Here is a 20717-nt window from a genome sequence, read left to right as displayed (position 1 = left end):
GAAGAAAATGTTAAAAAAGTTTTTACTAAATTATCAAATAATTTAGAAAAAGTTATAGAATCAAATAAACTTCTTCAAGAGAAAATAATAGAAAATGAAAATGAACTAAAAATATCAAAAAAGAATTTTGAAAATGCAGAAGAACAAAATAAAGAAAAAGATAATAAAATTTCAAATTTGGAATATGCAATAAATGAATTAAATCAGAAACTTGAAAAATCTGTTCCAAAAGAAATACAGAAGAATTTAAAGCAAAAAAATCATGAAGTAAAAACCAAACTTGTTGAAGCTCAAGAACAAATAGAATTAAAAGAAGATGAAATTAAAGCATTAAATCATAAAATTAAGAAAACAAATATAGAGTTAGAAGATAAAGAAACAAATAATAAACATTTGCAAGCAGCTTTGAATAAAGCAAAGAAAGAAATTATGGAATTGAAAGGACAAATAACTACGCTTACATATGGAAACCAAACAAAAATAAAAGAAATTCTTGCTTTGGAAAGAATTGTTCAGAGAAAAAACATCCAAAACTATGTACTTTGATAATTATTAATAAATAAAATGTTAATTTGTTATAATAAAATATTTACCATTGTATAATTTATGTGGTGTCTTAATCACAAAGTTTAAATAGTTAAAAAAAATGAAAAAATGTTACTACCAAAATATGAAACACTTGGACATCATTTTAATTTGTTACCAAAAGCTAATGTCATCTGAATCAGCTCGAGAAATTGAAGAATATTTTAACGAACCGATGTTTTTGAGATTTTCATTGTTGTTGATATTTCGTTAAAAATTTAAATTAAAAGTCTTTCTATTTCCTGAATTAACTTCTAAAATAATTTAAATATCGGCTCGTCAAGAAAAAGAACTTTTTTTCTAATGCTTCGTTCGAACGATACACACAACGTTTGGGGTGGGCCATAACGGATTTAAACGGCTTCGGGATGCCCTGATTCAATGGAGAACACAGAAGAACTAGAGGAACCACTCTGCAATCATTCTTTGGAAAATAACACCGAAATTGAAGTTCCTGAAGAAACAAGGTGGAAAAAATGTACTAGCATTTGCGGTTTACCTGTTTTATTAGTAATGCCTCAAGATCGAGTTTTTATAGAGCATTGGGAAGTTTCTATTGTTTTTCCCTTACTAGAAATATTCTTTATTCTCGTGTGTACAGCGATGTTTTTTGTCAACGTATTTATTCAGAAAGCACCAATTGGTGTAAAAATAATTGCTGTTATCATAATTTTATTTTTCTTTGCTCTTTTTTTATGGTCCCTTGGTGCAGCAATGTTTATGGATCCAGGTTTTCTTCCGTATGACTGGGTCAAGACCAAAAAGTTCAAATATTCGTATGAAGAACAACTTTCTGGTCTTGCTATCCGAGAAGATCAATTCCGATTTGCTGAGACTCACAAGCCTCCGTTTGCATCTTTTTCACATCGATCAGGTCGTTATGTGATTCGTGCTGATCATATTTGTGTTTGGGTTTCCAATTGGATCGGTAAAAGGAACCACAAGCAATTCACGCTTATGTTAATATATGGTGTTTTGTATTGTCTTGCTCTGATTTTGTGGGGAGTTTATTTGTTTCCATCAATCAAAACCCAAACGACACTTTTCCTATTCACCCTTGTCGCGATGATGTTTGAGCTATCGTTTGGCTCAGGAATGCTCATAATGCTTGCAAGCAATCTCTATAATTTGCGAATGGGTAAAACACAATTACAGAGATGGAAAAACCAAAACCTTACGAACAAAGGATGTTGTGAAAACTTAAAAGAAATTTGTGGTGATGGACCAAGGTTTGCTTGGGCAATACCAACGCCTGCATTCGGCGATGATTTAAGAATCTCATATAATGATGATGATGAAAATACTCTTGAATAAATGTTTGTGTGATTAAAGAAATAGTGAATTTTTTGTTTAAAAAAATATATTTAATTAGAGTTTAATCATTAAACTGTTCAGGAATGTTTCATGAAACTGTTCAGGAAAATTATCGTTTGGATAATTTTGGAACATGTTATTAATTCATTCTGACAGAGATAGTTCGAGAAGATTAAAATGATAAGTTACCTATTAACATCTAAAATATATTACCATAAGAAAAGTAATTATGATATAATCAAAATCTCAAAATCTGTGTTTGAGATTCTTATGCCAAAATGTTGCAGAACATTTTACATATAATTCAAATAGAATTTTGACTTTATCAATTTTTCTATGAGTTTCAGAGCACGAAATCCTCCAGATAAAAGCATATTGAATTAAAATAGCGACATTAGAAACGAAAAATTCTAAAAATTTTTTTCATTTGACGAAGTATATATTATGAAACAAATCGCAACATGTATCGGCCTCGTTCTATTATATTTCATTTTATTATATTGAATAGGTACAGCTAAAAATACAGCAATAAATAATTTTCCCTAATTTATTTCGATTATTACAACTTTTTCAATACTACGATAGCCAAATGTACAAACAGCAGGAGATTGGAGATTTCGTAATTACGAAAGTTCTAGGCAGTGGAACAACTGGGAAAGTGAAACTTGCAGTAAAGAAAACAAATGGAACTCAAGTTGCCATAAAAATAATTAAGAAAAGTTCATTTGATTCAAAACCAAGTTTAGAGCAAAAAATCCATCGTGAAATTGCATTAATGCGATTACTTGTTCATCCCAGTTTATTAAACCTCATGGAAGTATGTGAAAGTAAGCGACATTTATATATGGTTCTTGAGTATGCAGAAAATGGAGAACTATTTGATTTCCTCATATCAAGGCGTCGTCTTGAACCTCAAGTTGCCATTAATTTCTTTCGCCAAATTATCTACGGTCTTGAATATCTTCATTCTCATGCCATTTGTCATCGAGATCTTAAACCCGAAAACATCCTTCTTGATCGTTATTACAACATCAAGATAGCCGATTTTGGTTTTGCTCGATGGATGAAAAGCAACATTGCTGATACATCATGTGGCTCACCGCATTATGCTGCACCTGAAGTCATTCGTGGTGTTCAATATGATGGCCGCTGTGCTGATGTATGGAGCTGCGGTGTTATTTTATATGCACTTTTAGCAGTATGTATTTTTTTTAATTATATTTTTTTGAGTTAATCATTTTTTTACATAAAAAAGTGATTAATTCAAAGAATATAATTAATATATTCTAAACATCTAACCCCAGGGAAGATTACCATTTGATGATCAATCAATTCGAGTCTTATTAAACAAGGTCAAAAGCGGCAAATACATAATGCCGGACACCATTCCAGCCATATTCCAAGACCTAATACGTCGCATGTTAGTTGTCGATGTCAATTCGCGGATCACGATTAGCGAGATCAAGCAACATCCAGCGTTCCACATTGGTCTAAAAGAAGGGTACATCATTCCCACTCCCTTAGCAATCCCATATCTGCCCGATCCGATTGAACTTAATGAAGTCGATGAAGAGATCATTAACATTTTACTAAACATTGGTTATAAAAGTCGGGAAGAAATTGCCAGCGAACTTTCGTCACCGCAACATTCGATGGCTAAGGTCTTCTTCTTGATGCATAAGCGGGGAATGAATCCCGAAGCATTGCCGTGGCCATCCGAGCAGTGCATTAACGAGTTCATCACTATGCCGAACGAAGCGTTCTATCAATCACCGCAAACGACGCAGGGATTCGATAGTTGGGCACGTCGAAGTCCATTAGACTCGATGTCGTCACCTGAAATGTTCTCGTTAGCGCAAAAGGCCGATTGGGGCAACGTCACAATACCCGAATTTAATAGTAATGATTCGGTGCAATTCGAAACTGACTTCCAAACGCCGGAAGATTTGTTTTTCGTGTTGCAAAATATTGTGCGACAAAGAGGATACGAAATATTGTATCCGAACCAAATACAAATGATAACGAGAAGAGTCGACTTAGGACTGTACGTGATTTTCGAGGGAAGATTCACGGAGGGGAACATGGAGGCGTGCAAAATGATGCTCAACGTAAGCGCAGTCGGACAGTACGCAAACGAATACCAGGAATTGTTGGCGGTAATCGGGAAATGCGTTGTCGGATTCCAAAATTGATATATTGTCAATAAATTCAAATATATCTGGAAAAAAAAATTTAATATCATTGGAATTAACATTTTATTATCGAAATGATTATTAATCTTTTTGAAAATTTAAAAATAAATTTCATATTCATTTATATAAGAGAATGATTACTTATCTTTCAATATAATATTTTTCATATTTGATAATCAAAAAAAAAATTGGTTTTAATTGTTTTTTCTTTATAGGTATTTCAAAATATTATTTTTCTATAATATTTATTTAAATATATTCCATCAAAATAGTTTTTAGAGACATGATGTAGAAGACATCCCATTTAATACTGTTAATTTCTAAAGAAAATAAATTATTCTTTTATAAGCATAACTTAAATTATTTATGAAATAAAAGGTAAGACAAATATTATAATTAATACAATAATATTTACATTATTTTTTTCACTTTCGATACAAACTTTTGACAATACAACATCAACACTAACTATTAACAATCAACAAGAATTTTCATTTGAATATCATGATGTTACAAAACATGTTGTAATTACAAGTGAAATAACTCAAATTCCCAAAGAAGCATTCTATGAATGGCCTTTATTAAGTACTGTTGTGATTAATAAAACTGTCACTTCAATTGGAGATAAAGCGTTTGAATATTGCTATCGTTTAGAAAATATTTCATTCGGAGAAGGCATATTAACTATTGGAGATTATGCATTTGGATATTGCACAGCATTAAAAAATTTAACATTTAAATGTCCTCTTACAACAGTCGGACAAAATGTATTCTGTGTATGTACTAATCTTGAAACTGTATTTTTCTATGAGGGTGTTTGCTCAATTGGGTGTCTTATGTTTCGAAAATGCTATAATCTTAAAAATGTAACAATTCCGAGTTCAATTTCATCAATATCGATAGGCAACCCATTTCTTCAATGTTTCAGTCTTCCATTCATAAAAATATCAAACAAAAACACTAATTATTCTAATAATGAAAACGATGGAGTTCTATATGATAAAGAAATTACAATACTACTATGTTATCCACCAGGAAATAAAACTGAAACATTTAAAATTCCAGACACAATAACTTCAATTGAGAATAATGCATTTAATTCATGCGCCAATTTAGCATCAATTTTATTTGGTTCGAAATTAAATATTATTAAATATTTTGCATTCTACAGATGTGCATTTACAAATATAATAATTCCAGAATCTGTTACTGTTATTCAATCTGCAGTTTTTTACATATGTAGACAATTAGATACAATTGTCATAGGAAAAAACGTGAAATATATTGGAGATAACACATTTTGGTTTTGTGCTTCATTAAAATGTGTATATTTTTATGGTGATACTTCTCCAGTGATAGGTGACAATTGTTTTTTTGCTACTTTTATAACATGTGTTATGGTAAATCAATCATATAAAGATGAAAAATTCGGAGAATTAAATGTAACTAAAGGGACCATTGCTGCATGTGAACCAATTTCAACCCAAACATTTGAACAATCAAACAAGTTTACAAAATCAAATACATTTACTTTATTAAAATCAAATACGATTTCATATAATCCACTTTTAACTATTACTTTTACTTTAACAAATATTTTGACTTTCACAAATTCCCTTTCAATATATAACTCATTTACATCAAATTTATTTATTATTTCGAATATCAGTTCATCATATACTTATTCTATTACTATATTTGTTCATTATGAATACACAAATATTATTTATTCAACATATTTTCAAATTTATAGTAATTTCTTTACATTATTAAATATTAACATAAATAACAACCCAAATAAAATTTCAAGAAAAGTTATTGTCAGTATTATATGTTGTTCAATTGCAATTGTTCTTGTAGTAATAGGAACCATAATTTTTTTAATGAAAAGAATTAATATGAAATTATCAGAATCATCTCAAAATTCTTCGGTAGGTGAATCAAACTCAGGACATATCGAAGTTTTTGGTAAAGAACTTAAAAATTATGAAAAAAATGAATATGATCAATGGATATAACTTTCGAAAGTTTTATTCAATTGAATGAATAAAAAAGTATTAATTCATATTAGGAAAAAAAACTTGATATTTTTATGAAAATGTGTGCCATCGTAGCTCAATCGGCTAGAGCATAAGACTCTTAATCTTGGGGTTGCGGGTTCGAGTCCCGCCGGTGGCTTTTTTGAGTTATTTTTTGAAAAAGTATTAAATAAATTTATAAATCCAACAATGTAAGACCTACAATTTTTCATTATTTCATGTAGCTCTATCACCTAAGATTTTTCTTTTGGATAATTATAATCTTGTTAATAATCTTTTTTTAAATTATCATAAGTCTAAAATAGAACTTGGTTTCTTTTGACCTAGCTAATAAAAGCATTAACAAGATTTCTATACCTCATATCATCTTGAATGTAGGCAGAAGATTTCAGTTTTTCACTGCATAATTTTATAAACATAAAATAACTTATTTTCAAATAGATATATATATCTATATATATACATTCATATCTTAAAATTATATATTTTGATGTTTACAAAGTTTATTGTTTAAAAGATAAAATTTAGAGAATTTATTTTTTGTACGATATTAACTAATAAAACACACTTCTTTATTCTTGTGTTTTCTTTGAGTATTTGAATCCTCTTATTTGTCAATTGCTTCTGGATTTTGAAGTACAAGATTAACAATTGTTTCGAACATTTCTTTAATATTTATGTTATCTTTAGCTGATGTTTCTAAAAATTCCGCGCCAAGTCTTTTTGCAAGTTCTTCTCCTTCGGATTTACTTGCTCGTCTTTGATCTGAAAGGTCACGCTTATTGCCACAAATTAAAAGTGGTATATTGGTTGTTCCTTTTATTCTTTTTATTGTATTATAAAGTCTTCTACAAATTGAAAAGATAAATAATCAATTATAGAGTACATATTATGAATCCATTTGCTTTTTTTGCATGCCCTGGGATTAATGCTGAGTATTCATCTTGACCTGGAATTACAGAAATTTCGAATGGTATTTCTTTATTATTGATTTTAACTTTTAAAGAATAAGTATCAACAAAATGATACTCAGACACATCATAAAACGTTCCATCAATAATTGTTTTTATGCTACTTTACCAAAGGACAGTTCCTGATGAAAGTATTTTTATCGGCATAAACTGGTTCAGGCTCTAACCGTCAAAAATAAGACCTGTGCGGAATTGTCGATTTATTTACCCAACTTTGGAATCTAAAAAAAAAAAAAATTTATCCTATTATAGCAAAAATGGATAAATAAAGAATTTTTTTGAGATTGTTCGTTTCCAAAATTTTTATTAAAATTTATTGTGGTGGTTGAACATTGATTTTCCAGTATTGGAAGGATGGACATTCATATGGATGAGCCTTGATCATTGCGTTAATAGCATCCTTAAGGTTTGACTCGTAGATAATGCATTCGATTTTAGCTTCTTCGACATGGTGAATAGCACCAATTCCACCGATGAATGGTTGGGAGCCAACTTGAGCGCGGAATTGACCAAGTCCATTTGTAGTCCACATGCATGAATCATATTTACCGATTTTACCAGCTCCAGCAGCAGCAAGAGCATCTTTGACTTGTTTGATGTGTGTTGTGGGAACATAAAGATCAAGTTTGTAGACGGCTTCTCCTTCTTGCATGAAAAGATGTGATTACCTTTTGGTCGGACAATTGAAAAAGATTGACCATGCATTTGAAATTTCTGTGGAAAAGGTAAAATTGAGTGTCTGTCATTAAGTTTATGAATTTTATAACGATCAAGTTTAAAATGGAAATATCTTCTCGAGTTGAAGAAATTTAAAAATTATATAATACAAAAAATTGTAGTTATTACAATTTTATTTATTTTTTTAAAAAAAAATATATAAAACTCAAAATAATAATATTTTTTTTTTAAAAAAATTAAATCAATTTCCAAAACAAAATGTCGAATATTACTCACTGTTCAAAAATTTAATGAAGACGCTAAATAGATGTATTTTTAAATGTATCATACATACTTTCATTCAGTTTAATTTAAATGTCTCATATCAAGCAGCAATTCGTTGCTATATCACATGATCTATTCTATACTTATTTCCCTTTAGATTTTAAAAAAAGATCAAAAAATAATCATCTCATTTTTATAAAAATTAAGTGTTAACACTTACTTACATTCAAATCAATAGAGATAAGAAAATTTTTGGGGATGATCACTTGTAAAAAAATTTTTTTAAATGTTTTTTAAGTTGCTTCTCCATTTGGGAATTCATATCACATGTCACATGAGAAAAAACAAAAGAATCCAAAATCGCCCTGAATGGCAAGGGTTAGATGAAAAACCAGAACCAGAATTTGAGTCTCCAGTATGGGCACAAGAAATTGTTCGAATGCCTAATGCAAAACCAAGGCCAAAATTATCTCAATATGTACATCCAGAAGATGACCCAGAATATAAGGGCCCAAGAAGGAACCCCAATGACCCAAATGATCACCGCACTGTTTGGCAGTGTCCTTATTGTGCAGAATTTTGGTTAGCAGATTATCCAGGTCAATGTCCAAAATGTCATACATATCTCATGCCAGCTCGTCCAACAAAAGATCTAATGGATCCTTGGATAGAAGCTATGAAGATGATAGATGAAGGCGTTGATCCACGAACAGGATTAATTGATCAGAAACTTGATAAAATGCTTGAAGAGCAACTTGAAAAAGCAGGACACACAACCAAAATAACAACTCCACCATCTCCAAAGAATCGTAAGAAGAGAATTATATGTGCAAAACCTGAACAAATTCCAAGTACGCACAGTCCAGATATCATCTACTTATCGCTTTACACATTTTCTATGCCAGAACTTGCTAAAAAGCACATCTGCTGTATTTGCAAATTGCCAATGCGACCTAACCAAAAAATCGTTAAGTTAAAGTGCCAACATCTTTTCCACTCAAATTGTATAACACGATATCTTTCCCAAAATGAAGAGTGTCCTAAATGCAAAGAAAAAATTCAATAAAACATTGTATAATAGAGGAAAATGAAGTGACTTTTGATTTCAATGAACGATAACGAATTTTCAGTGTAAAAATCGGTTAAAATATTTTGATCATGATTTTTGTATAATCAAAAAATTCAGCAAATGAAAGAAGAACTAAGTCAAATTATCATTGATGAAAGGCTAACTTATTTTGTTTGGATTGGTTATAGCCAGTACAACTTTTGGTATTTTACAATTCCATGATTCACATTAAATTGAATATTTTCCTCTATATGTAAAAAAGAGTTTTATAATGTAATTGTGAAAAACTAATAAATTAGAAAAATTCTTGAAATATTTTTTCCAATTTTGGAAGTCAATTTAATGAATTCTGAAAACCAAAATAAAGATATACATAGACTGTTTAGTTCCTTACTGCTAAGATGTGGTTTCCTTCTTCTTTAAAAGGCTCTTTGAATTTATTCTGCTTTTTCCTTTTCCTCTTCCTTTGGCTTTTCTTCTTTCTTTTCCTCTTCCTTTTCTTTTCCATTGCGGATTTTGATGATTCCGTAAAGTGCAATGCAAATTGCGAAACAAAGGAAGATGTATGATATTCTTGAAGGTTTGCATTCATCGATTCCGTATTGTTGGATACAAATAGATCTTTTCCTTCTTGAAAAAGCATACAAAATTACCCATAACAAAGGAATCCCTATAGCAGCAAGAAATGCTGGGAATTCTTTCTTGTTTTTCTTTTCTTCCATTTGTCAAAAAGTGGCACTTTTGTATGAAAGCTCAAATTTTGGTCGAACGAAAGTCCGACTTCCAACACGACGGAAAATAATCAAATCCACAGCTAAAGAAGAAACAGCTATTGTATGCTTTATCATTTTTTATTATCTAGAAATGTTAGGGGTGAAACTCTAGTTGACATTTTCTAATAATTTTTGGAATTGATCTGGCTTGAAATCTATTTTGTCTGCAAGTTGTGGAAATATTATTCTTCCTGGTTTTAATGAAAGAGTTTGTTCATTCTCATTTTGGATTTCTCTGAAAATTAATTCTTGTTCAGGGTTAAACGAATTTAAAACGATCTGGTTACCTGCTTGAATAGCAGTGCCAGTATTAATAGCATGATACAAACTGATGACGTATCCAGAATGTCTATTAATCCAAGTCCATCTATTTTTTATTGCGTTAACTGACCTTCCTGAAAAATACTTTGAGATGGTGGACCATTTATGTCCATAAATATTTGACATTTTGACAAGCAACAAATCTTCTTGGTAATTCCAATCATTTTTGTTGATACCAGGTGTGATTTGGTTAACCCACCTTTCTCTGCATTGCTTTCCATTTCGATTGGGAAGTTCTTCAGCTATTCGTTTCCAATTTGTTGGACCATGTTTTTGTACACTCCTTCTTAACATTTCATCCTCTTCCTCAGTCCACCTTACTTTTTGTGGCTCATGCGTTTTTTTGATCTGGAGCATAAGTGAGATTTTAGGAAACAATCGGATAAGAAGAAAGTGGGAACCGGCTCCTTCTGAAAAAGTCAGATTATTGTGTTAGGTAAAGATATTTTTTCAATACCCTTCAGTGAATACCTTCCAAACTGTTTCAATGCTCTTCACAGAATTTTTTTTTGGGAGGCATCGCTATGAACATATCCATGAAACTTTCTGAACAACATTCATTCAAAGGACAAGGCAATTCAGAAACAAATTTTATTCCAAAAAAAAACGTTGAAATAAAGATTTCATTGTTCAAATTTTTCAATAAAGTGCAGATGTTAAAAAACGTTAATGAACACAACACTATTGAAAAAAACTTTTTGAATCAAAAGTAGGTTGAAACAATCGGAAAATTGTGTATGAAAAGAATTTTGGTAAGTGAAACCCAGCGTCATCCGGAACGTCTCACCTTGTCTGTCTTTTGCTCAAATACTTGATTTGTTACTCACATTATCCCTTATTTTAGCCACTGAACTCAATTTTGTTTTTAAGATGGGTTTCCTTTAATTAAATTTATTTGACTATTGTATATATACATAACTTTTTTCATGAAAAAACATAAGAGAAAAACAATATAAATTGCGGAACAAATGGTTAACTTTTTATTTAAATGTTTATTAAATCATTGATAATTTTTCTGTATTTTCAGCCAATTGTCGATCGTACTCTTCAAAGCTATGTATTTCTGAATTGAGCCGTTCAAGATATTTTTGTTTTGATTCGATCTCACTTTGAAGATCGATCTTCTTTTGCTTTCGAGATTCAATTTCTTCGTTCACAAGGTTTCGTAATGCAATAGACAAGAGCTTTTGATCTTCTACTCTTTTGCTTTGCGTTTCCATAAAAGCCAAAAATTCTTTAACTGAATTCATAAATTCATTTACTTCTCCTGGAAACTTATCGCAGACATCTTTAAGCTTAAGTGTTTCTTTGAATTGTTCAGGTTCAATTACTTTTAGCCTATAATTATTTTCTTGATCAAAGAGAACTTTTTGTCCTGCATCCATTTTTTCTAATTAACGAATTTTTTTCATGAATTAAACGGTCGTGAGCGGTTTATATCGTTCTATTAATTTACTAAAACATTTACTAAATTTACTATCGTTCTTTTTTCGTTTGTATTCTTCAAGGTAAATTCAACTTTATTTTTGATAATAATTAAGTTATAAATACTAACCAATAACCAATTTGGTTTTACATCAAATTTTTACTTTATTTTTAATGTTTTATAAAAAGAAAACGACAAAAATTTAATAAACAAACTAATTCTTTATGATACAATACATGCTTTTTCATTCAACATCACACTGTTTACTTTTCTGTATAATCAAATTAGCTGATTCTTCGGATGCCCAAACAAGTTCTGAAAAATAATAATTTAAATAATTTCCAATTTTTTTATGAAGTACAAAATTTTCAAAATAAATAAAATATAGAGCTAATAAATATCTTTAGCATAAATATCTATTCTTTCATGTTCAAGAAGTAATTTAACTATTTATGTATAACCATTTTCGGATGCATGCATAAGGGCTGTTTCAAATTATTTGAATAATTTCCAAACATTATCTTGAAATATAAAATTATCAAAATAAATTTTATTTTTAGCATTAACATCAATTTCTTTTTGTTCAAGAAGTAATTTAACTATTTCTGTATAAATATATTTAGATGCTATTATTAGTGTTGCCCAAAATAATTTTCAAAAGTTATTTTGAAACATCGAACTAATAAAATAAATCTCAAATAAAATAATTAAATATTTTTAGTATTCATATTGTTGAACTCATTTTTATTTATATTTTTAATAAAGTCATACAAAAAAGAGAAAACTTTTAGATCAAAATACAAATGAATTATCGAAAAACTTGAACCACTTTGTATTATATTTACTACTTTCACGAAAGATACCGTCCACTCTTATATCACCTGAGCATTTCATGTTACGCATTGCTTTATCATCTGCGAATTTCAACATGACTGGTCTTTTTTGCGCTTCCATTGATTTCTTCTGTTCCAAATCCAAAAGCAAAATGTTTTTCAACAAGTAATGCAAAGTTGGTGGGTATTTAAAGCCTTCTTTAAACTCGAGTTGATTTGATGTCATTGGGTTATGATATATATATATGTATATGTTATCAGTTTTATAATGTAATGAATATATGTTTGGGATATCAGTAACACATATCATCCAATGATATCAATGACAATTGTCGGCATTTTTAATTCTTGAATCAATGTTTTGACAGGGTGAAAACCAATGAACAAATTTGATTTTCGTCGTATCATTTTGTAATAAATGATGTGACTTCTTTTAACATTTGTAATAAATCTTCAACACATCCATAGCATAAAAAGAAATATACAAACGATGAAAACATAAAGCGATCGTTGTTTTGATATATGTTTTTGTTCGATTTAAAGATGTATAAAAGATTCATTTTGATTTGCATTTTCTCTTCATCTGTTAACATCGTTTGACCATCAAATAAATATTTGATAAATACATCTAATGAAACTTTAGGTTGTTGTGATATATCATTTTTCCATGTGATCGCTAATGATGTGATTAAACTTGTGAACCATTCTGACTTGTCATTAATATGTGAATCGAGTTTGATTGTTTGATATTGTTTCATATCCACTGTTGCCAGTACGAAAGAATGACCTGTAAAGGATGTGTGAGATGTAAAATAAAAACGATACTTGAGGGCTTGGCGCAGAAAAAATTGATAATTTAAACTTTTTTGCTTCTGCAAAAGTAGTTTGATCAGAAAAGTCTACTGTTAAATGATAACGGATCTTCCAATGACTAACATCGGGAATATCAGGAAAGGATTATAGCATTTCTTCAATAGTGTTTGGATGAATACCAAATCCTTGATCTCGAAAATTTGTGTTGATTGAATTTGCTTTTAAATGAAGAATCACTGCTAGAACACGCGAGTTACTAATAAAACGATTCCCATCTGGCATCCATGATCCTCCTGTTTGATTTACATATTCAGGAAAGCGCTTTAAAGCTGAAAAATGGAAACAATAAAAACAAAAATTTACGCCTACGTTAATTTATATTCGATAATGTTCTGATAGGATCCAGCTCAATATCCAATATGAAGAATTCAGCAACTATAACACAAATTTGAATGTTTTGTCGTGAAGCACGCTCAAGAAAATGCTTTTACATATAATATTCTTTTATTGTATATAAATTCAAATATAAAAATCATAAATAATTTTGGAGCAAAATTAACACAAATAGTTTTTTATGCAAAAATGAAAATATACACATGTATTAATTATAAATCAATTACACAGCTTGGAAATGCTCTAAGCATCTATAAGTGAACATATTGTTATCTATATATATATACCAAAAAAATTAATATCATTTCACTGAAAGTAATTTTTAAACAAAAATAAATTTATTAATTGCCTATTTTGCTTGTAATGAAAAATGTTTCATATTTTTGTTTCACAAACCGATAAAGAACCCTGCCAAGGTCCTATAATTGATTTGTTTATAAAAATTATCATATAAACGTTCTTTGGGCTGTTATCGTTTCTAGTATTATGTAAAGCTTACAAAACTTGTCACTTATTGGAAGTACGTTAATATGCCACTTTCTGAGCGTTTCCTATTAAGAAAAATTCAAAAATTGTTATTGGAAGGAAAATGATATCCTTGAAGTTTTTAGTTTAAATAGTAATATCATTTTAAATAGATAAATGGTAAATAAGTATAAAAGCCTCTAAGCTTGAACCTCCTAAATAGCTTCTCGAATATGCATTTTTCATTCAGAAACAAATTACCACATGATAAACCATGTATAAATGTTTTGTTAGTGGTGTTGAAGATATTCCTAAGTTTGGATGAAGCACACCTTGTTTATTTTTTATGATTTGATGAATTTATTTGCTTAATTATTAAAACGGTTCCAAATGAGCAATTATATATTTCATGAAAGAGTTTTAATAAAAGTTCATATAAGAAACTGTACACTATCTATAAACCTTTTTATAGCGTCTTATAAAAACAAATTCAACCGGTTATTTTTGACACTTTTGAATGTTGATTAAATTTCTAAGCGACCGTTTTATAAAGTTTGTTTCGTCAAGTCACCAAAAATATAAAATTTTAAAATGCAACAAGTTAGAACCATTGTTTCTTCAATTGATTACGATATAAACCTTGGTTACTCAACTTGGAAAAAAAATCGTAATCCATTAATTTCAGCATTGGGACCCAAATTATTTCTTCAAACAGAACAAGAACTTCAAACTACATTTGAATCATGGGAGCTACAAATCAAAACATACCAAGCATCTTCTTCAATAAAAAGTCGAATGAATATGCTTATGATGATTTCACTTTTGCATTTTTTTCAAAGAGACATTGATCAAATAAAGTCACTTTGGGATCCAATGATTGATCTTCAATCAGGGGAAGCCATAATATTAAAAGCTACAACGCAAGTTTTAAGATGGATTGCACAAGAAAATTCAGAAGGAGCCTCATTATTTAAAACTCCGGTACAAATTGCATTTCAATGGGTTCAAGAAGAAGGCTATGAACAACATTGGTTTAGTAGTCTTTTAATTTTAAATCAAGCAAAACGGTTTTATCCAACAATTGATATTACGCATAATACAGCAAATGTTTTCCCGTCCTTATTTTCCCTTTGTTGTAATTCAGATTATGACATACGAATTCTCTCAACAAAAATTCTTGAATTTCAATTTCGATATATTTCTGAATATTCCAATAAAATTATTCTCTCCAAAGCTTACAACTCATGTCTCTCATATGTCAAATCCAATAATAACATTAATTGTCATGGTCCTATGCGTTTTCTACGTTTTTTATTTCACATCCAATACAAACTCTTTACATTGAATCAAAATTTAATAAACCTTTTAATTGAACATGCGGTTAACGATTATCAACCGTTATCCATTGAATCTTTCAAATTTTTATTTAATATCGCAAAAGCCTTTAAAATCATTTTTAATCATCACCAAATAAATCAAATCATTGAGGAATTAATTTTAAAATGTCCTAATCCAAATAATCCGCATCCATATTATCATATTTTAGGTAAATTTATTCATGTATTTCATTCAGATATAAACATAATTCCATTAGTACAATTTTGTGAGAAACAAATTAACACTTCGAATTCAATGGATCAATGCCAATTTTCGTTTTGTATATTAACACATATATTAGATGAATGTCCAAATACTGAAATATCGACGACGATTTTTACAAAAGTATTTTCATTTGATGAATATATACAATTCTTACATCGACTTAAACCAATTCCTAAACAAACGATTGAAGAGTTACATAAATTTATTGATAAAAACTTATCACCTGAAAGTTCATCAAATGATAATATTTGGGCATTAAAATTTATAAATGAATTTGCAACGACATTATTTTCTTCATCAAAAGAATTATATGAAAAAGTTATACCATTAAAAGAAGTGACTGAAGAAAATGTTAAACTTCATTTAGTAAAATGTTTAGCACATGTCGATACAAGTGAATCATTACATTTTTTAGTGTTTTTGACTCAATATGATCCTTGGCCACGAGTTCGCTATGAAGCATTAAATGCAATATCACATACAAAAGCATTAGCTTTTATGCCTGATATTAATCAAACTTTAAATGATTCATCATTTAAAGTACGTCGATATGCATTAGAAGTATTTTCGGATGCTATTAAATGTAATCCATTAGATTTTTATACTGAAATTACTGCATGTGTTGAACATGTATTATCTTCAATTCAATCATTATCTAATGCTAAAATTCGGTCGAAAATTGCTTCTTTATTACCAGTAATTGTTACACATTATTCCGACTTATTAAAAGAATTTATTCCAAACATTGTAGTAATATGTTTAGATCAACTTAAAGCTACAAAACCTATAAAAACTAATCGACCTTCATTCTTAACGAGTCAAGTATTTGATATATCATCGATTAAACATCGTGATAATTATCGAGATCCAAATTCATTTTTATTTAATCTAAATGAACGGAAAATTAATGAGCCCAAACGATATATGGTGTTTCAAGTCCAAAATGAGAAATATGTTAATTCGAGAGATGGATATCTATTACAAACATTTGCATGTTTAGGACAATTAATTATACCTTATTTAGATTATGTTTTATTAGCTTTTTATAATATATTTTCGGCTAGAAATTCCCCACAATTATTAATAACTGCAGCGAATTCATTAACTAAAATTGTATCTTCTTTAACACCTGGATTAAACCTTAGATTATATTATCCTGAGATTATACCCGTTTTATTAAACCATTTGAAAAAAACTCAATCAAAAGATGTGGCTGTATCTATTATAGAATTATTAGGTACTTCTTGTGATACATTATCATTTACAAAGAATAACTTAATAACAAAAAATGATATTAATTTAAATGAGTTATCAGTTGACTTAAAAAATCCTTCATTTTTTACAAATTTTGTTTTATCTCATTTATTACCTTATTTATCGACACCTTCAATCCATTTATATGATACAATTACAAAAGTTTTTTCTTGTTCACCTAAAAGTGCTGGTAAATTTATGGATAAAATAATACCAATGTTTTTACGTGGTATTGAATCTAATAAAGGGAAAATTCGCGAGAAATTATTTGGACAACTTGAATTAATATCGATTAAATGTCCAATAGAAACATTACAATTTATGCCATCAATCATTAAAACTTTAGTTAAACATATTTCAGAAACTTCATGTATTAAATTATATGCTTCTTTTTCTTATTGTTTTATGGGATCATTTATACCATTTGTTTCATCATTATATTTACCAGCTTTAAATCATTTTAATACTGATGATTCAATGTATTTTAAATATTTAATGAAGTTTTGTACATTTGCAGTTATATTTCAAAGTCAACCATTTTGTCAATTTATAGATGCATTCGAAACACAAAAAATTCAACCAATGCAAGTTAAATTTGTAGCTAACGCATTGATTTGTTTAATGCAATCTATGGATTTAAGAGCTTATCAATCAAGAATTTCACATTTAACATTTCGATTATTTCAAATAGATAAAGGTAATAAAATCATTGAATTAATTTATAATTTAGCAATTTGTACATCGATACCTTTTTCTGTGATTAATAATTATTTTACTTCTACAAAGTTTAAATCTCCACATATTAATGAATTAAATAAATTAATGAGTTCCAATATTCGAAGTTTATCTGATGCGAAATTTATTAAATTAAGACCACCGAAATTTAAGCCATCGATAAATGAAAATATTGAAATCCCTATTAAACATGAGTTTTTTAATGATTTAGAAATCCCTTCTGAATTAAACATGGTACAATGGTTAGATAATTTATCACGTAAATTAATTAAACAATCACCTTCACCAGTAATTCGATCATGTATCCATTTTGCTAATTCACAAAGTAATTTTCGTAATATATTATTTCCTATAGCATTTTTATCATGTTATAAAGAATCGAATGAAAATGATCGAAAAAAGTTTTCGAATATTATTGAATCTATATTAAAGAATCATACACATATTGATCAAACAATTTTATCATTAGCTGAAATTGCAGATCGAGCTTTTATACCATTATATATTTCGAATTATGATTTAGCAAATTGTTTTGAATCTAGACCATTTTCATTATATTTATTACAAAAAGAATTACGAAATAATCCAACAGATCATAAAGTAATTGAGAAATTACTTTCATTAAATACTTCGTTAGGTCAAATAGCTACAGCTGAAGGAATGTTAAATTTTTATTCATTAGATCGTAATAATAAAGCTAAATGGCATGAGTTACTTCGTGATTGGGTTAAAGCATTAAAATATTATGAAGTTAATGATTCAACTTTAGTAGGACGAATTCGTTGTCATGCACATTTAGAACAATGGTCAATAATTAAAAAGTTTGAACCTGAGTTTTATAAAATGTCTGATAAAGATCGAGCTTCTACAGCGCGATATTTTGCTTGGGCATTTTATAATTCAGGTGAATATGAAAAAGCAGAAGAAATTGTATCGAAATTCCCAAAACAATTATCTTTAAATGATGCGATATTTAATGCTGTATTTAAAATATTTACTTGTAAATTCGACGAAGCTAAAGAAATTATTGATTCTGGTTTTTCAATATTAGCTAGAGCTAAAACTGAATTCTCTTCTGGTGATATTAATCGTGCGAATGTTAATTTATCTTATGCACAATTATTTGTTGAATTAAAGGAAACATTACAAATGAAAAAGAATCCAAATGAAATTAATCATAATGAATTCTTAAATAAAAGATTAAAAGGATTTAAACGAAACTCTGATAATTGGATAAAATTAATGCAAATTAGAAACGTAGCATTATTCCCAACTGATTCTAATTTAGAAGCGTATTTAAAAATGATATCTGTATTAAGGAATGAAAGAAAATGGAGTCTTTTAGATATATATTTCGAACGATTTTTTTCAAAAATATTTTCATTTGATGTTGAGTTTTCGAGAGCTAAAATTAAATGGGCTCAAGGTAAACATGAAAATGCAGCGAATATTATACGTTCGATTATTACTATGTTAAATTCATTACAATCGAACAATTTAAATCTGTTTGTTAATTCGATACCTGATACTATATTTCCATTATTTTATTCTAATTTAATTAATCAAGAAAAATTTAAAACAATATTTCCTAAAGAAAATAAATTTAATTCGATTCAAGAAATGAAGAAATTTTTATTACAAAAGAATTCATTTTCAAATGAAATATTAGACATAATAAAAAATATGTTAAATATTAATCAAATTAATAAACGATTTAAATCTAAAATGTATCGAACTTTAGGATCAATCTTATTATCAAATGCTCCAACAAAAATAAAGTCATTAATAAAAATCACAAAATTATTTAAATTATCACAAGAAAATAATGAATCTGATGCTAAAGTATGGTTAGGTTGGGCACATTCTAATGCAGTTTTATCTGAGCTTACACATGAAGATAAATATTCATTTAATGCTGTTGATGGATTTCTTAAAGGAGCAAAAATTAGAACTACAAGTACACTTGAATATTTATGTCAAATGTTTGCAATATTTTTTAGGATTCATGATAGTTCTAATATTCCAACACAACTTATTAAAGAATTATTTTCATTACCTTCGAATATATTAAAACAAATTATTCCTCAAATAATTGTCCACATAAATCATCCTGATCCTCGATTTAAAGATATTGTACATAAGATATTATATAATTATGGAAAAGATCATTTCCAACATTTATTCTTCCAAATTAATATCTATAAATTTAGTAAAAATGTCGAAAAAGCAAAATTCTCAAATGAATTAATCGAGAATTTGGCTTATGGTAATGAAGAAATCAAAAAAGATGCCGAAATATTCGTCGATGGAATGATGAAAGCTGCAATTACATGTTTCGAACAATGGATAAATACTTTACATAATGCTTTACATGCACAAAACGAAGGTCAAATTGATTTAATGAATAATATATTAGAAACTCAATTCATTAAATATCAAAACCCTCAAAACGATCTTGATAAATTATTTATACGAATTCATGGAAAACGTATTAATGAATGTTATAATTTATTTGTTGAAAATAGCACCGAATCAATGAACAAAATGTGGAAAATTTTTAAGGAACTTTATGAATTATTATCTGAACAAATTAAAAGACTTGACTTAATATTATTACCAAAAGTTAGTAATGAACTTGCAAAAAAAAGAGGTTTCGCAATATGTATCCCTGGAATGGAAGACACAAATGAAAAAATCGATTACATCGAATCTGCTTTACAAGTGTTAAATACTCAACAACATCCAAGATGTATAATAATAGTTACAAACACTGGCCAAAAAATGAAATTCTTATTAAAGGGTAATGAAGATTTAAGACTTGATAAAAGAGTAATGCAATTCTTTACGTTAATTAATTCATTGTTAAATCATACAAGAATTACAAGAGAATATGAAGCAACGATAGTAGAATATTCAATAGTGCCGATAGCACCGAACGTTGGAATAATTCAATGGATTACTGGGGCCGATACATTGCATCAGATAATTTG

General features: G+C 28.6%; 7 protein-coding genes across 7 annotated transcripts; 3 read left to right on the top strand and 4 right to left on the bottom strand.

The window, feature by feature from the left end:
- Nucleotides 1–1305: 1305 nt before the first annotated feature.
- Nucleotides 1306–1899, top strand: GO595_010303 (DHHC zinc finger domain containing protein; the record flags this gene model as incomplete). Its single annotated transcript, XM_067912967.1, has 1 exon — nt 1306–1899. The coding sequence occupies one exon, from the start codon at nt 1306–1308 to the stop codon at nt 1897–1899; it is 594 nt and encodes a 197-aa protein (XP_067769041.1).
- A 589-nt stretch (nt 1900–2488) lies between these two features.
- Nucleotides 2489–4091, top strand: GO595_010302 (CAMK family protein kinase; the record flags this gene model as incomplete). The annotated part of the gene is made up of 2 exons (XM_067912966.1): nt 2489–3097; nt 3252–4091. The coding sequence occupies 2 exons, from the start codon at nt 2489–2491 to the stop codon at nt 4089–4091; spliced, it is 1449 nt and encodes a 482-aa protein (XP_067769040.1).
- A 3323-nt stretch (nt 4092–7414) lies between these two features.
- On the bottom strand, nt 7415–7753 carry GO595_010301 (NGG1p interacting factor NIF3; the record flags this gene model as incomplete). The annotated part of the gene is made up of 1 exon (XM_067912965.1): nt 7415–7753. One exon carries the CDS (start codon nt 7751–7753, stop codon nt 7415–7417), a length of 339 nt encoding a protein of 112 aa, XP_067769039.1.
- Nucleotides 7754–8329: 576 nt separating this feature from the next.
- On the top strand, nt 8330–9109 carry GO595_010300 (RING/U-box superfamily protein; the record flags this gene model as incomplete). Its single annotated transcript, XM_067912964.1, has 1 exon — nt 8330–9109. One exon carries the CDS (start codon nt 8330–8332, stop codon nt 9107–9109), a length of 780 nt encoding a protein of 259 aa, XP_067769038.1.
- Nucleotides 9110–9549: 440 nt separating this feature from the next.
- Nucleotides 9550–9834, bottom strand: GO595_010299 (uncharacterized protein; the record flags this gene model as incomplete). Its single annotated transcript, XM_067912963.1, has 1 exon — nt 9550–9834. One exon carries the CDS (start codon nt 9832–9834, stop codon nt 9550–9552), a length of 285 nt encoding a protein of 94 aa, XP_067769037.1.
- Nucleotides 9835–9993: 159 nt separating this feature from the next.
- GO595_010298 (Myb-like DNA-binding domain containing protein) lies at nt 9994–10563 on the bottom strand (the record flags this gene model as incomplete). Its single annotated transcript, XM_067912962.1, has 1 exon — nt 9994–10563. The coding sequence occupies one exon, from the start codon at nt 10561–10563 to the stop codon at nt 9994–9996; it is 570 nt and encodes a 189-aa protein (XP_067769036.1).
- Nucleotides 10564–11201: 638 nt separating this feature from the next.
- GO595_010297 (intraflagellar transport protein 20-like) lies at nt 11202–11591 on the bottom strand (the record flags this gene model as incomplete). The annotated part of the gene is made up of 1 exon (XM_067912961.1): nt 11202–11591. One exon carries the CDS (start codon nt 11589–11591, stop codon nt 11202–11204), a length of 390 nt encoding a protein of 129 aa, XP_067769035.1.
- Between the last annotated feature and the right edge of the window lie 9126 nt (nt 11592–20717).

This window comes from Histomonas meleagridis (assembly GCF_020186115.1).
Source record: "Histomonas meleagridis strain 2922-C6/04-10x chromosome Unknown scaffold_61, whole genome shotgun sequence".
NCBI lineage: Eukaryota > Parabasalia > Tritrichomonadida > Dientamoebidae > Histomonas > Histomonas meleagridis.
This window is presented reverse-complemented; position numbering and strand designations above follow the sequence as displayed.